Raw genomic sequence first — 14713 nt, forward strand, 5'->3', positions numbered from 1 at the left:
GCTGACCAGCCCACTGCCGAGTGGGCAGCGGCCCCCCATGCACACTCAGACAATAGGCACCGATGCAGGAGGTCGGTGCGGCTAGCCGAACAAGTAACGTGGGTGGTAGTACCCAATCAAATGAGCATCAGCAGCCTCGTCGTAGGCGTGGGGTGTATTCAGAAATAGACTGATGGTGGGCAGTAAAGGTGTGGGGGGGGGTCGTGCAGTGTGAGGTCTCCAGGTAGGGGTGGTGTTTAGGGCCTGTTCAACAATTGTGGGTTGGTCGGGGTGTTACTCAACCGCAGGGCACCGGGACAAACATACCCAAAGCAGCAGTGGACAGATCCGCTGTGCGGGAGTCCACAAATGACAGCACTCAGTAGGTTGCAGCGACCAGCGGGGCAGCCCTATGGCGGCATCTTGGTAGTCTGAGTGATGTGGGTCACAGCAGTGTCCATCCAGTGCCCCTCTGAAGGATGGGACACCTGTCACCGTACCTCCCGTATCCTCGGAGGGGGGGGGGGGGGGGAGTACGTCGCACAGCAGTGCGATGAAGGGGTGAATGCGCCAGTCCATCGCGCCGAATTGTGTGCCAGAGCCGGCACCTTGAGGGTTGCTGGAGGGGTAGTGTCGCAGCTCTCCGGGCCAACCAGTAAGGAGCAGTAGGGTCGCCGTCTAAGGATGTGATCAAGGCACTATCAGCAGAGGAGCGCCCCGCCAAGCTCGCAGAGCGTCCAAGGTGCTACCAGTGTTGAACAGCCATAGCTGAACAGCGCGGGCTGGGTGTCTGCCGATTCCAGAGCTCCAGCCCCAGAGCAATGTATTGTCAGTAGGGGCCAGCGGACGAGGGGGACATCGCAGTAAAATATGCAAGCGATCATCCACGCCACAGGAGAGGGGGCAGTAAGGGAACCGCCACACCAGCTGCCGTCGCCAGGACCACTACCAGCAAGGTGTGCGGTTCAGAGAGGCAGGCACCCCTCCCCCCTTCGGGCCCTGAAGCCCCGCCGCTCAAGTTTGTGGGAGTCTGCCTCCAATGGAGGTGTGGTGCAGGACACCACAGAGAAGCTAGGCGAGCCTCTTTAAACAAAGATTTCTGTGTGATGGTTCCTTCCTGGGGCACGCCAGTCAGCCAGTGTCCGCAGGGGACCGCCGGGAAACCGCCAATGGGTTTTCTTGAACTGAAGCAGCACCACCACAGAGTAATTGAGAGATAGGATCCTCCTCAGTGCGGAGCTACATGCTCAAGCAGCCATACTACGCGAGCGCAATAGCGCCCCTCCCCATTCTTCATTTCTTAAGCACAGCTCCCATGGCAGCCTTGCCCAGGCAGCAAAGGGCTCAAGGCTAAGGGCACCTCCAATGCTCGTTTGCCATGGACGCCTCAGCCAGGCCTCTAATGCTGTCTGCAGCAACCTCCAGGTAAGAGACCACTATTTGTTTGCATAGCCAGTTTGTTGGTTTGTTTATTTTATTTGTATAGCGTGCCTGACCCAGAGCTATCTGGGCGCTGTGTTTGTAATTTCTTGACACTGCCTTGCATATACCTCAACTATAGCATTACCACAGTTTTATCTCTTGCTACACTCTTGATTTTGCCATTTTGCTACATTTAGCTGCATTTTGAGTACAGCCATTGTGTTGAATTCAGTCGCTTTCTGATAATAGCCACTGTTCTATTTTTGAGTATAGCCAATGCATTAAAATGTAACTGCACTTTTGAGTACAGCCTTCTGTGTTGGACTTAATATAGCCACTGTGTGGGAGTCCGCTGCCGTTTGAGTATAGCCAATGTGGAGAATCTAGCCTCGCCTAACAAATGTGCTCCCATTTAAACCTAGCTGCCAGAGTATAGCCTTTGTGCTACACTTAACTGCTTTTTTCAGTTTAGACATGGTTATATTTAGCTGCATTTATGAGTGCTGCTACGGTCATATTTAGCTGCTTTTTTTTAGAATAGCAACTGTGGTATATGTAGGTGCATTTTGAGTATAGCCACTTATATTTAGCCGCTTTTGAATATAGCTACGGTGTAGAATTTAGCCATGCTTTGAATTCACCCCCAACCAAGAAACCAGCCAGGACACATGGGTACATATCGCACTCCATGCTTAACATAGCCGAAGACGCGGCCACCTGCAAGCATCTGCTATGATACACTACTCATTGCACAACACCTCTGCCATAAGAATGCAGCTAACCCCTCGAAAAAAATTCTGTCTAGCTGCATAAATAATCCTCCTGTTCTTGCATACTCTCCAGAAAAACCTCACAGTACCCATCCACATGCCTGCTCGACATGGGTAGCTAGCTACGACTTGGCTACACCTAGCTACCTTCGTAGTGGCTAAAATATGTGCACACACACCCACACATTCTAAAGTCCTGACAAATTTCACATACCTGGACTTCAGTCCCCCAAGGGTGTTCCCCAACAGCACTTCGAGACCATATCAATGAGAGAAGGTGCTGTACAAATGACAATTATATTGCATATGCGCTTGCTGATACAATGCATTATAATGCATTGAGAATTGCATCAGTGCAATTTAGATATGTAATCTGATTGATGTGTGAATATACATACTTACTGATATATTTAAGTTGCATTACTTAGTATCACTGGACTGGCTCTGAGGGAAACGAGGTAATTACTAGTTGTCCTAGTTAAGGATTTAAGGTATGTATATTTGTCATACAACAGCTTTGTCTGTAAAATGCATTTCAGGTCTCAATTCCAGAGTCAAACATAACATATCTACAAAAGAAGCTGTTACACATTGTATTGCAATTAGGCTTCAGGATTACATTTGGCAAGACCTATGTTACAGAAACACTTGCATTTCATGATCCAGATTGAGTCTGGTGTGTGCAGCACGTTGCTTGCAAATATGTCTGGCTTCCCCATGTCGTAGTTGTGCTTCTCAGTTTTCACCTATGATGCAAGTGTGACTAGTTCTATGGCCATGGACTTTATCTCTTCCGTATTGTGCATCGGATGGTGGTGTTGCCAATGCTGTGCCAAAGGCATCTTTGGGTCCTGGCTTCCTTCAACTCCTAGATGTTTTCCGATTCTAATCCGGAGTTCAAAAATAGTATTTATTACAGTGGCATATTAGAACAGACCACATATTTACTTTTGCAGCTTAGGAATTGTTGAATTTTGATATTTGATCCATGTCCCATTACCAGCATTTGCATATTTTTAAGGCATATTTACACATTGTGCAATGGCCAAATTTGAAAAAAACATGTGCGAGCAGTGCTTGTGTGTAGCCAGGTTTTGTTGTGCACCTCTGCCGGTTTAATGTAGCTTGGGCTTAATAACATATGCAATGGTGGCGTTTTACTTAAATAACAAATCCAATATGGTTTTCACAAATTTCCCAGGTCTTTGTCTAGAAGCAGCAAATGCCAAAATGCCAATGTTCCCTGAATATCCTGTATAGAATTGTGTTACCATTGTCTCGTGTGATGAATTTGACTGTGCGGATGGAGTGCATTCCTGCTTCTGTTTTGTGACCAGTAATTCTTGCCTGGATTTCTTACTCGCCTTGGCTTTAGAGTATTCAATATAATCTTGTTCATACCCTCTAGCAAGAAATCTTTCTTCTATTAACCAGTATTCGTGATCCCTATCCTGTGTTGTACTGCAATTCCTGTGTGCTCTAATGAACTCTCCCGTGGGGATGTTTCTAATGTTTGATTTGCAATGGCAGCTTTCAGCGTGTAAAACTGAGTTGTCCTCTGTACTCTTGCAATAGGGCAAAGTATTAATTTGGTTGTTTCGAATGTATATCAAGATACATAAAAAAACATTTCTATGCCATTGTGATTCTCACTTAGCTGTATCCCCAAGTAGTGAAGAGTACATCCTGCTAGTTCTTCTTGGGTGCTATTCCAAATCAAGATGTCTTTATATACACACCTGTTCCATTGTATGATTTTGACTGCAAAATTCTTTGTGGCTATAACGTGAGTATTTTCACAGTATCCCATAAATTTGTTTTCTAGGGCTGGTGCACAGCATGCTCACATTGCAACTCCAGTGATCTGCTGATAGAATTCATTGTAAAAAATAAAGAGGTGGAGGTCTTGACTGGGTGGAATCGTGGTCTGAGGAACTCGGCTTTCAATTATTGGAGGATGAATGGGAGGGGGCTAATAAAGAAAGGACTATGCTGAGGTTAGATCTGTAGTTGAGACTTGCAAGACAAAGTTTTGGGGAGGCTGTATTTGACCCCCGATAGGATCTGTTAATTGTGTCTTTTAGGTGATGATAGTTGTTGGGGGTGTGGCAGACATGGAGGGGCGTTGGAGGTTGTGCTTCTGGAAGGAAGTCATTGATCGTATTGAGTTGGTTGTGGAAACAAGTGTTTCGAGTTGTCGAACGTATGTTAGAGTGGTTGTGTGGGTGTAGCAAGGGGGCATCTTATTGTTCGAAAATGTGGTTTGTCAGAGTGCCAGTGATTGTTCAAAAGCAAATATTAAAAGTCTGGAAAACCAGGAAAAAGCCCCAGGCATGTGAGAAAGGCAGTATATTAGAAAATATCATTCTGACACGTATGGTGCAGTTGGGTCATCCTTCATTGATTTGTATGGGTAGTTTCTGGTTCACTGGTAATGTGCTCTAGTTCTGTGGTGAGTTTTTGTGCATCTGTTAATGTGTGTGGTTTTATTGTTTTTAGTTTTTTTCATTTTGTTTAAAAAGAAATTACAAATGTTTTTTGTGTGAAACCTTATTATAGATGCAAATGTTTATTGGATTCTTCGCAAAGTTTTCCTATTGTATTTGTTAGGGAGAATTCTCAGAAATGTGTAAATTCCTCTCTACCTTAGAGACCCCCCAGCAACTTTGCTTGATTTTGAGGACTTGAATTTTGAACCTGGAGAGAGTGAGACCCTTTTTTCCCACTCTCTCATGTATTTTTAACATGAGTTAAACTCTGTTTCTTTTGGTCCATAGGCATCATCTTTTACATTGTGCGTCACAGCACCTTCAGTGCAGTGGCACAGGGAAGTCTTTCAGATTTCCCAAAGGTTTAAATACCTTCTCTTGGATAAACTACTGTTTCCAAGAGCAGTAAAGTGAAATTGACTTTACTTGCATTTCTAACTTTCTAGACCCAGCACACAATATCTTACAATAGGGTGCTGGAGGGGTTACTTAGTATCCCATTTGTCTAGCTTCGCATGTAACAGTTTTATGTTACCCTTTCCTCGATGAATGGCTGGTGGCAGTGGTTTACTTTCAACTACCGTGTTGTGCTTTTGCTGCAGCTGCAGTAAAGCACCCAAGGGTGCCATTTTTGTCAAAATGGCCTGGTCTTTTTTTGCTGTTTCTTTGTGGAAAGGTCCTTCTTGTGATTTACTCTGCGTGCCAAACCCTGCTGGGTGACTGACAGCTAGGCTGGAATGAATGGGAGAAACCTGCATAAAAGGCAAGGCTTTTTGGCTTGGAAGACAGAGTCGACCAATAGACTAAGGAATCCAAAGAAGAACTTGGAACTCCTGGACCGTTGGTTTGCCCGGTGAAGCCCTGCTGCTGTGCTGCAGCTCTGCATTCACCTCGACTAGAGAAGCCCTGCAAGGGCGACATCTTTCTTCGAGTTGGTGGGACCAATCAATTCCAAAGTAAGCCAACTGGACATCCTCTCAAAGCTGGTTGTAATTCCACTGCAGTTGCTGCTGGAACCGAAGAGCCAGGGAGAGGAACACCAGTTTGTGTGCGTTGCTTTTAAGTTGGCCAAGAGCTCCAGAAAGATCCTCCAGACTCCCAGGAAGCAGGACTGACCGAGCCCGAGCCACCTCAGAGTGCTGGACCCCAGATGCAAGGAAAGACCAACTTGACAGCCAAGAGTCTGTGGTGTTACTATTTGCTTAGACGCGAGGAGCTGAAACCACAAAGTGCCACTGAAAAGAAGTTGGTCCTTTTCTGTTGCTGACCGTCCCGTTGCAGTGCAAGTGTCCTCCAGACGTCCTCCCTCTTGTCCCCACGACTGAGGCCCAGGAACACAGGATTTGAAGAGTTGTACAGGAACAGAAGCCAGCTGAAATTGTTATTCTTCTAACCAAAGGTACTGTAAAGTCTAACAGAACTTACCTCTTGTTGTGTAACTTCACTTGTTCTAAGTTGAGACTAGTCGTGGTTGATTCAGTAGAGTCGCCAACAGCTTCTTTACCTCACAAGCCTAATCAGCTTGTGGCCTGGCTTTGATTTCTTCTTTTCTACAAAGACTTCTAAAACATTGTGCAAGACTTTATCTACCTACAAGAATTGTTTCAGCTCACCTAGACTTTTGTCCAATTGACTTTGGCCTGGCTCCCAGAATGACTCTTCTTCCCTCTGAGTGTGTGTTTCTGTCTTCCTCCCAGGAAGGGGTTAACTTACTTTGCATTGGGGGTTACCAAAAGTACTTACCTGCTTCAGAATCTCGTTTTGTTCCAATAACCTTTTCTTTGACCCTCTCATGATTATTACTCTACATGCAACAGTGATAAATTAATGTCCACAGTGTCCTAGATATTTCAGTCACCTGAGGGTGTAGGAAGTGTCTGTGTGCCATCCCAAATGGATATTTGTTGATTTAGAGAATCTAAGAGTGTGTATTTTGGAGTGCATTTGTGTTACTATTATATTGCTCCTTCTGAAGTAGGCCTACTCAAACTGACTGTTAAATTAATCATTGTTTAATCAAGAAACCTTGTGTGTAAGAGTTTTTTTCAATACCTGTCACTGTTGAATCTCTGTGCGACTCCCCTACAGCTCACATTGACCCCTCTTGAGATAAGCCTGGCTGCTTAACACGCTACCAACCTGTGTAGTACAGACTTATACAAAAGGTTGGTTTCCTATTGCCAGGAGGTCAGGGTTGTTGTAGTTCACCCAAAAGGGTACTGCATAAAATCTTGCCTAACAGTATTGCTGGTTTTACTGATTTGTTTTTGTTCGGGAGAATTCTCAAAAATATGCTAATTCCCTTCACCTTAGAGACCCCCAGCAACTTTGCTGGATTTTAAGGACTTGAATTTTTTACCTGGAGAGAGCGTGACCCTTTTTCCCACTCTCTCATGTATTTTGAAATGTGTTTTACTCTTTGTGTTTTCTTTGATTATGGAGTTTTAGACAACTCCATAGGCATCATCTTTTCATGTGTGTCACACAGCACCCTCAGTACAGTGGCACAGGGAAACCTTTTCAGGCTTTCCCAAGGTTTAAATACCTTTACTGGGATAAACTACTGTTTCCCAGAGTAAGTAAAGTGAAATTGACTTTACTAGTCTTTTTAAATTCCTAGACCCAGCACACTCCATTTAACAATAAAGTGCTGGAGGCGTTACTTAGTATCCCTTGTGTCTAGATACTCATGTAGCAGCCAAATGCTACCCTTTCCCCTCGTAATTGCTGGTGACAGTGGTTTTACAACGAACTGCCATGATTTTTCCCGACCGCGAACACCGGCATCGTTAAATCGTGGGAGCCATGTTTTTCACGATGGCATCTGAGCCCCCTCTGTAAAATCAGGTCCCGGTCTTCTTTTTTCACCATTTCTTTGCAGAAAGGTCCTTCTAGAGTTTTGCTCTGCGCGCCGAACGAGGTTTGGTTTCTTTGTTCATTCTCCTTTGGCGGGCTTTAGTAGTGAAGACCGCCTCTGGCGCCTGAGTGTCTGGGGTGGGCAGGAAGTGAGGGAGGCGCCCGAAACTCCCTGTGCTTAGTCTCCTAGGAGACCCAAATGCACTCTGTGATGATTGGGTGGCTGACTGTCTGGCAAGAACAGCCACCCTGCTGGGTGAGTGACAGCTAGGCTGGAATGAATGGGAGAGAACTGATTAAAAGGAGAGTCTCTTGGCTTGGAAGGAAGAGTCGACCACTGGAACGATAGAACCGAAGACCAGCTTGAAAAGGACAGCTGCTGCAACTCTCCTGGACTATTGGTTTGCCCGGTGAAGTCCTGCTGCAGGTCCGAATCGCTAAGTTCAACTCGACAGAGAAGCCCTGCAAGGACTTCTCCCTTTGAGTCTGTGGGACCAATCAACTCGACACTAAGCCACCTGGATACCATTCTCTGAGCTGGTTGTATTTTCCTCAGAGTGCTAGAGGAAACCAAATAACCAGGGAGAGGCACACCAGCTTTTGTGCTTAACTACAGCAACCGGAATTGAAGATTTGCCAGTTGCCAGCTTTTTGACCAGTGCCAGTGCAGGAGTCTCCCCAACGTCCCCCCTCTTGTCCCCACGACTTAGGCCCAGGAACAGCGAGATCTGCAGGAACTGCCAGGAATAGAGGTCACCAGCTGCATCTTTTTCTTCATTTGTAAATGTATTGTAAGACCAGACAGAGTACTTGCCTCTCACAGCGAAAGTGCTTGAAACTTTCCCAACTCACAGGCCTAATCAGCTTGTGACCCAACATACGAGTCTTTGTTTTACAAACTATTCCTAAGAACTTTTGCAGAGACTTTTCTGTTTATCTACCAGAACTGCTTTGTCCTATCCAAGACTTTAGCCCATTGACTTTGGCCTAGCCTATCGAATTGACTCTTCTGGTGAACTTAACATATCTTCACTGCCCAAGAAATAATTGTATTCTTTCTATGTTCTGATAACCTATGCCTTTTTGCTCCTCCTTCAAAGTATTCTGAATGCCTCAGAAACTTAGAGTGTACCGTACTGAAGTATATTTTGTGTGTGATTATATTGCCTCCTTCTTATGAATGTTTTAGAACTGACAGTTACATTAATAAGTATTTAACAAAGAAACCTTGATTATAGGAGTTTATTTGAACACCTGTGATTGTAGACCTCTGTGTAACATCATTACAGCTCACATTCCCTCCTGAGATAAGCCGGGCTGCTCAGCTCCGCTACCAAAAACTGTGTCGTACAGACTTATACCAACGGTTGGTTTTGCTTACACCTGTAGGCGTAGTTGTGTTTAGTGGTCCCAAGGGTACTGCATACAAACTTTGCCTAACAGTTTTGGTTCCACAGCATTCTGTGGAATCACTAGGTTTGATCTTCTGGTTTCGTTATTATATTACAGATTGATTCTTGTTTGATATTGTGATATGTTGGAATTGTTGTAAATTAAAATGATAGCAATATAATTAATAAAGATGCTATTGTTCAAAGTGAAAATTATCTTTTGATAATATATCAACAAAAAGTGCGTGGTGGTGGGGTGTGAAACCAGCAATTTGCCCCACGTTTTGTGCTTGTGTAATAGGCTCTTCGAATCTTGGACTTGTAGTTTGACATTTTATTACTGTCTGAAAACTTGAAATAATTTTCTTACTGGGTTCACCCTACACTGACTTGTTCCGATGTTTCCCTTCTTTAGTGTATTTTTGTTATTTATGGAGGTTTTGTTTGTAAATGGCACTTTTTGTAGCGCTCCGAGGACTGCGGCCAAGTAGCGCTTAATAAGAATTCAAATAAATATTTAAAATGTCATGGCCAGTGCTATAATTTCACTGGGAATTCTTGTCTTTTCAGCAAGTATGCCACCATTGAAGTGACTTTATTAGCATATCATATCAAGAAGGCACTGTGAATCCCTCTTAGCCATCTCTATGTATCGCTCCTCCGGCCTGGCTTAACTCAAGTGTGCTTCTCTAGTTGCAGACTCTAGTTTTATGTAATATCAAGTCTAGATTGCCCCCACAATCTCAGCCATCACCATTATTGTCGACAACTAAAGGGTGATTCACATGGATCATTTCTTGCCTCTTGTTTTTACATAATGTGTGCAATGAAGCCAAAGTATGCATAAAGGGACAGTCTACCCAGATGAGCTGCAAGATCTTTGCAACTTTATTTTAACACTTTCACACTTCGAAAAGGAAGGTAAAATGAAAATCAGTAGAGTTTAAATACTAGCAATAGTACACATTTCCATTTAGGTAGGTCAATATTGAAAATGAAGAGAAATACACAAATTCATTCATTGAGCATTTCTGCAAATTTCAATTAACTGTGGTCATGATGAAGGAAAAAAAAAGGAATAAAAACCCACTAAAATGAATCTCCGATAAATCTTACCCATATTGATCCATATCCCTCCTGGTTTGAGAATTTTCCAGATTGTCTCAATATAGTCAATGATATTGTGTGCCGTGTCTATAAAGAAGCATGTTGCTATACAGTTCCACGTATCTGCAATAGGCAAGGGAAAGGAAGAATTACTTTCAGGGTTACTGCTGTACTCTTACTCCTAAGTCTCATCACTTTGTGCTAGGGTCTCAAAACTGCTAACTTAAGAAAAAAAACAAAAACGTGGTAAATCACAAGATTATATGTGCCCCTCTGAATGCTATTGGGAAGGACATGAACCTTTCCCACCCCCCCCCACCCCCCACCAGGCGCTTTAGAGTGAGGAGATAGACAAACGATGTACCAGGGCTCAGGGGGCTGTGCTAAGAAACCCTGCATTAACCCAATATTGCATGATACACAGATGTATAGACTTAGTGTGCCCATGTAAGGAGGCGCCATTTTTGTAGCCCTGGTAGATAAATTCAGTCATGCATGGGTTCGTGGTACACACAGCCCCAATGAAGAAACCTTAACAGCCCAGATGCTGATGGTAGGAGGACCTGCACTGCTGATTCCCATAGAACTTCCCTTTGTTCCTTAACTGTTGCAATTATTTGTTATCCCGAAAAGACCTTCACCCTGCAAGGCTGCGAGACAGCACCAGGCTCCTCGTTGCACACATTCATCACTGCCAGGCACCCACCAGTCCTCCAATCCCCACCCAGCTCACCAGGAGTTAGGACACCCACAAATGACCCAGTCCAAGACCCTTGAATTTCAAAATAGTAGGTGACCTCAGACCACCAACCGTAAAACTAGTGGTCATAAAAGATCTGAACTGAAAGAACATGACCATCTCACCTAATCCCAGAATGACACACTTTGTAATACGAGGTACAGGGTGGAATAAATTATAGTTCAAAGCAAAGGTGGAAACCTTGGGTGCGGGCAGTGCGATATGAAATGAACAAAGAATGTTTGGGTCAGCATAATCGTGATCCTACCCCTGTGCCAGTCCCAGAGTTTCCCAGGTGCATGCCATAATGTTAGAGTAGCATTGTCTTGCAATAGTAACTTGTGAGTAATATGACCTTCAGTCCTGGAGAGATGAGCCCAGCTGACGTGATGCAAGACGGACGGATGGGGCTGGGACCAATTGCAGCCTGGTATCCCCTATTGAGCAGATACATGTATAGGAGCTTGCCAACCAGCCACGTTATGTGATGATGATGTGCTGCCTTATAACCTTCTGCTTGTACTAATTTTCAGCAGAAAGTACTCAAGAAACAGAGTTCTTTGCTGGCATACTTATTGTGCTGTCAAACTTGTGATCCTTGCAAGAAATCTCTTGCCCTTTTTTCCCTAGCAGATTTTATTCTTTCTGGCGTGAGAGTTCAGGGGCGTGCCTTCATTTGGTGACCCCTGACATGATCCGAGCGCCTCCCATTCCTGCAGAGAGTTATCCATGGAGCCGCCCCTGAAGGACCGCGCCCACCTACAGCGACCAGCCCCAAAAACCCGTCCTTGCCAGTGGCAATACAGCAGCAGTCTTTGCAGAATCCGGTATGCTCTTTGGAGCAGGGTGTAGTCCCAAGGAGAAGGGCAGGTTTGTGTTGTTGAAACCCCACGATAGTGGAGTTCAGGTGAACGAGTGCACGCGAGTATAGCCTTGCAAGGGAGACAGATGTATGGGAAAGTGTAAACACGTGTAGTTTGAGATTGGTTGTGTGGCTTGTTTTTTTTGTTGTTTTTATTAACTTTTTAAGGAGAACAATAAGGAAAGGAAAAGTGAAGTGTAGGGAGCCTCCCCGAGTGAGGGGAGACGGTGGCGCCACACATTAATGAAAATGAAGAGGAAATACATAGGAGCCCCGTATAATTAGAGGGCTCGGGAATAGTAGTAATTATTATTTTAGCTTGTTATTTTAGTTTGTTTTATGTGTGTATTTTATTGTGTAGGGAGGAAGAGGCGTTGTGTGGGTTGTACGAGTGAGGAGACCGAAAAGAAAGGGTGTGGGTAGAAGAAAAAACATTTTTTGAAGTTTTTTGTTGACGAAAATAGGGGGGGGGATTGAATGTGTGTTTGACAATATATACACAACTGTGTAGCGTACTAGCACAGGTGTAGCACCAGCGAGGGAGCGACCAACATGGCTAAGGGGGGAGAAACACCCATAGAGTGCATGTGCAAGGCCCTGCCGTTGTAGTGTGACAGGATCAAGAAATATCAAAACCAGTGGGTGACAGACTAGGGGAGAGGTAATGCCCTGCTCGTAGCCAGAGCAGGGCTCCTATTACAGAGGTATTATGGAACACATGTACATCTTTTTGACAGCAAAGTACAAAGTGAAGCAATTGCAGAACAGAAGGGAAATACTGAACCTGTTGAAAATATTTGAGGATACAGAGGAGTGCGGAGGAGGAGGGGTGCGCAGCAATAACAAAGGTGCAGGCCTAAGTGAAGGTGAGAAGACGTCAGCAGGACACAAGGGAATATATTGCTTAGCAGCTAGTCCCACGGTGGGATACACAAATCCAGCTTATGTGTCCACACCAGCGACAGCCCCCGCCACCCCATATGTCTCCCCACCCGATGTAACAGTGTATGCAGACTCTAATCCAAGAGACCTGGAGACAACACTGTTATCAACGCGCTCCGAGCTGCCAAACTGTGGGCTGCACAGGACGGGACTAAAGCAGATAAACCAGTACAGGAGAAGGCATGTGAGTGGCAATCAGGGGACTTATTTAGGATAGACAGCGTGCCCATAAGATCCGTACACGTAGAACATGACAGCGAAATGGATAGCTTGGGTTATGAGAATGTTGGCTCCTGTAGGGGGAGGAAGATGGCTGGATCACATTCGACGAGGAAGATAAGGAAGCAGAGCAAGCACCTCAACGTACCACTAGACTAGAGAGTTTATGGGACGGCAGGTTGAGAGAGAGGTTTGGCAGGGTGGCAGTAGCAAGAAAAAAGGGAAGTGCGTACAAAGGGTACTGGGACCACAATATGTGCCATGAGCAGAGATAGACAAAAACAACTTAATAAAGGCGCTTCCGGCCCTAACGGCGGGAGCAGGGAAATGGATATACGCATTCGAAAAGCAAATGGCGGCATACCCCTAACAATAGAAGTTATCAAAAGCTTATTGGTGGCCACAATCGGATATCAGGCTGTCATTGTGTGGGTGAAGGCGGGGTACCCAGGTGTAATCCTGAGCAACGATGCACATAATGGAGCATCCTTCAATAATATTAGAGTGAAAATGTGCGGTGCGATGCGGTAAGCTTTACCAGACACACCATTACGCTCACCTGATATCCCCGGGGACGTCTGGAAGGCTCCAAGATCTGGAACCCTGGATGCGTAGTTGCCCAGTGCTGAATAATGAATCTGCTATTACAGAAGGGAGGGTTTGTGATAACTGTCTCTAATGGGTGAATCTCCCACCTCCCTCTGACAGATTCCCTTCCCACTGGGTTCTTTTCTCACCTTAGTTATTTGTAGGGTGAGCTATCCGTCCTGTGTTTCTTGTGCAGGGGCGCTTGACGTTTGTTGGCGAGCTGACCAAGTTGCTTCACTGGTGCAGTATGCCTTCCTTGGGCCCAGGCCTGCTGTGACCCCGAATCTGCTGGTAGGCAGGTAGGTTTGTTAATTGTAAGTCTTTGTTCTGTTTATGGTGGGAATTGGTTAATGTCTTTATCTCCTTCTTTTCAGGTGCGAAGGTCTTGATGCTGCGTGCCGGATGGAGAGGCACGTTTCTAGGTAAGAGAAAGTGCGAAGCGCAGCGTCTTTATTGTCTTTTAAAGCTAACCTGTGTTTTCTTCTTCTTCTCCTCCTCCTCCTCCTCCTCCTCACAGGCCGCTATGGTGCTGCGAGTGGATGAGAGCGCGATGAAAAACAGGCCCCCGGAAATCCGGTGTATGTACAGCGCTGTCCGGCTGTTTAATATTGAAACAGAACCTGAATATGTCTCTTTTCCTTTGCAGATGTTGCTGTGGTGCTCCGGATGGAAGCGTGACGTAGTGCCTTGGATTTCAGGTAAGACTGATGGAATTCGAAGCACGCGTTCTAATATTGTTTTTCCCTTTCTCGTTATTGCAGGTCGCAATGTACGAACAGCAGCTGTGGTAGCGGTTCGCCGGAAGCCCTTAAGCTAGTACTCACAGGTGAGTGATGTTTCTTCTCTCGGTTTACACAGATTGCAGTCCAGTTGAGAGGCTGAGTGCTGGATGGTGTTTTCTCAAGTAATACAGAGTAATCTTGTTCTTGCAGGATTACAGGAAGATGCTGAATACCAGGAGCTGGACACGGTGAGCGTCGCTGCTGGTTGCAGAATAACACAAAGCGTGTTCTTCAGTCAGGGTGTGGTTTATATAGCCCAGGTAAAGTAGTACCAGGGAAAGTAGTTCCAGGCCTGCCACACCCAAAACACTAGACCACATGGCTTGGTTCTTAGAACTAGACTGTGTGGGTGCTTCCATGCTGGATTTAAAGGCCCATGTACATAAATGGGACCTAGTTTGAACAGCCCTTCCTTCCTACATACGAGCCTGGTGCCAAAGGCGCCAGGACTGGCTCCAGGAGCCCTTTTGCAGTGGTTTTAAGGCCCTCGGGGTTCTGGTGGGAGCCTGCTTGTGGCACAACTTGTGCCCCGTCACAGTGGTCATGACAGACACCCGATTTGCATTC

General features: G+C 45.3%; 1 protein-coding gene across 1 annotated transcript in view; it reads right to left on the bottom strand.

The window, feature by feature from the left end:
• The window catches only part of CARNMT1 (carnosine N-methyltransferase 1), a 486389-nt gene that overhangs the window by 136984 nt on the left and 334692 nt on the right, over nucleotides 1–14713 (bottom strand). The window contains exon 6 of the mRNA XM_069625830.1: nucleotides 10024–10137. Within this exon, the coding sequence (XP_069481931.1) occupies nucleotides 10024–10137 (114 nt within the window). The remainder of the gene's footprint in view (nucleotides 1–10023; nucleotides 10138–14713) is intronic.

The sequence above is a fragment of the Ambystoma mexicanum genome, chromosome 6p (assembly GCF_040938575.1).
Source record: "Ambystoma mexicanum isolate Mex_15411 chromosome 6p, UKY_AmexF1_1, whole genome shotgun sequence".
Taxonomy (NCBI): Eukaryota; Metazoa; Chordata; class Amphibia; order Caudata; family Ambystomatidae; genus Ambystoma; species Ambystoma mexicanum.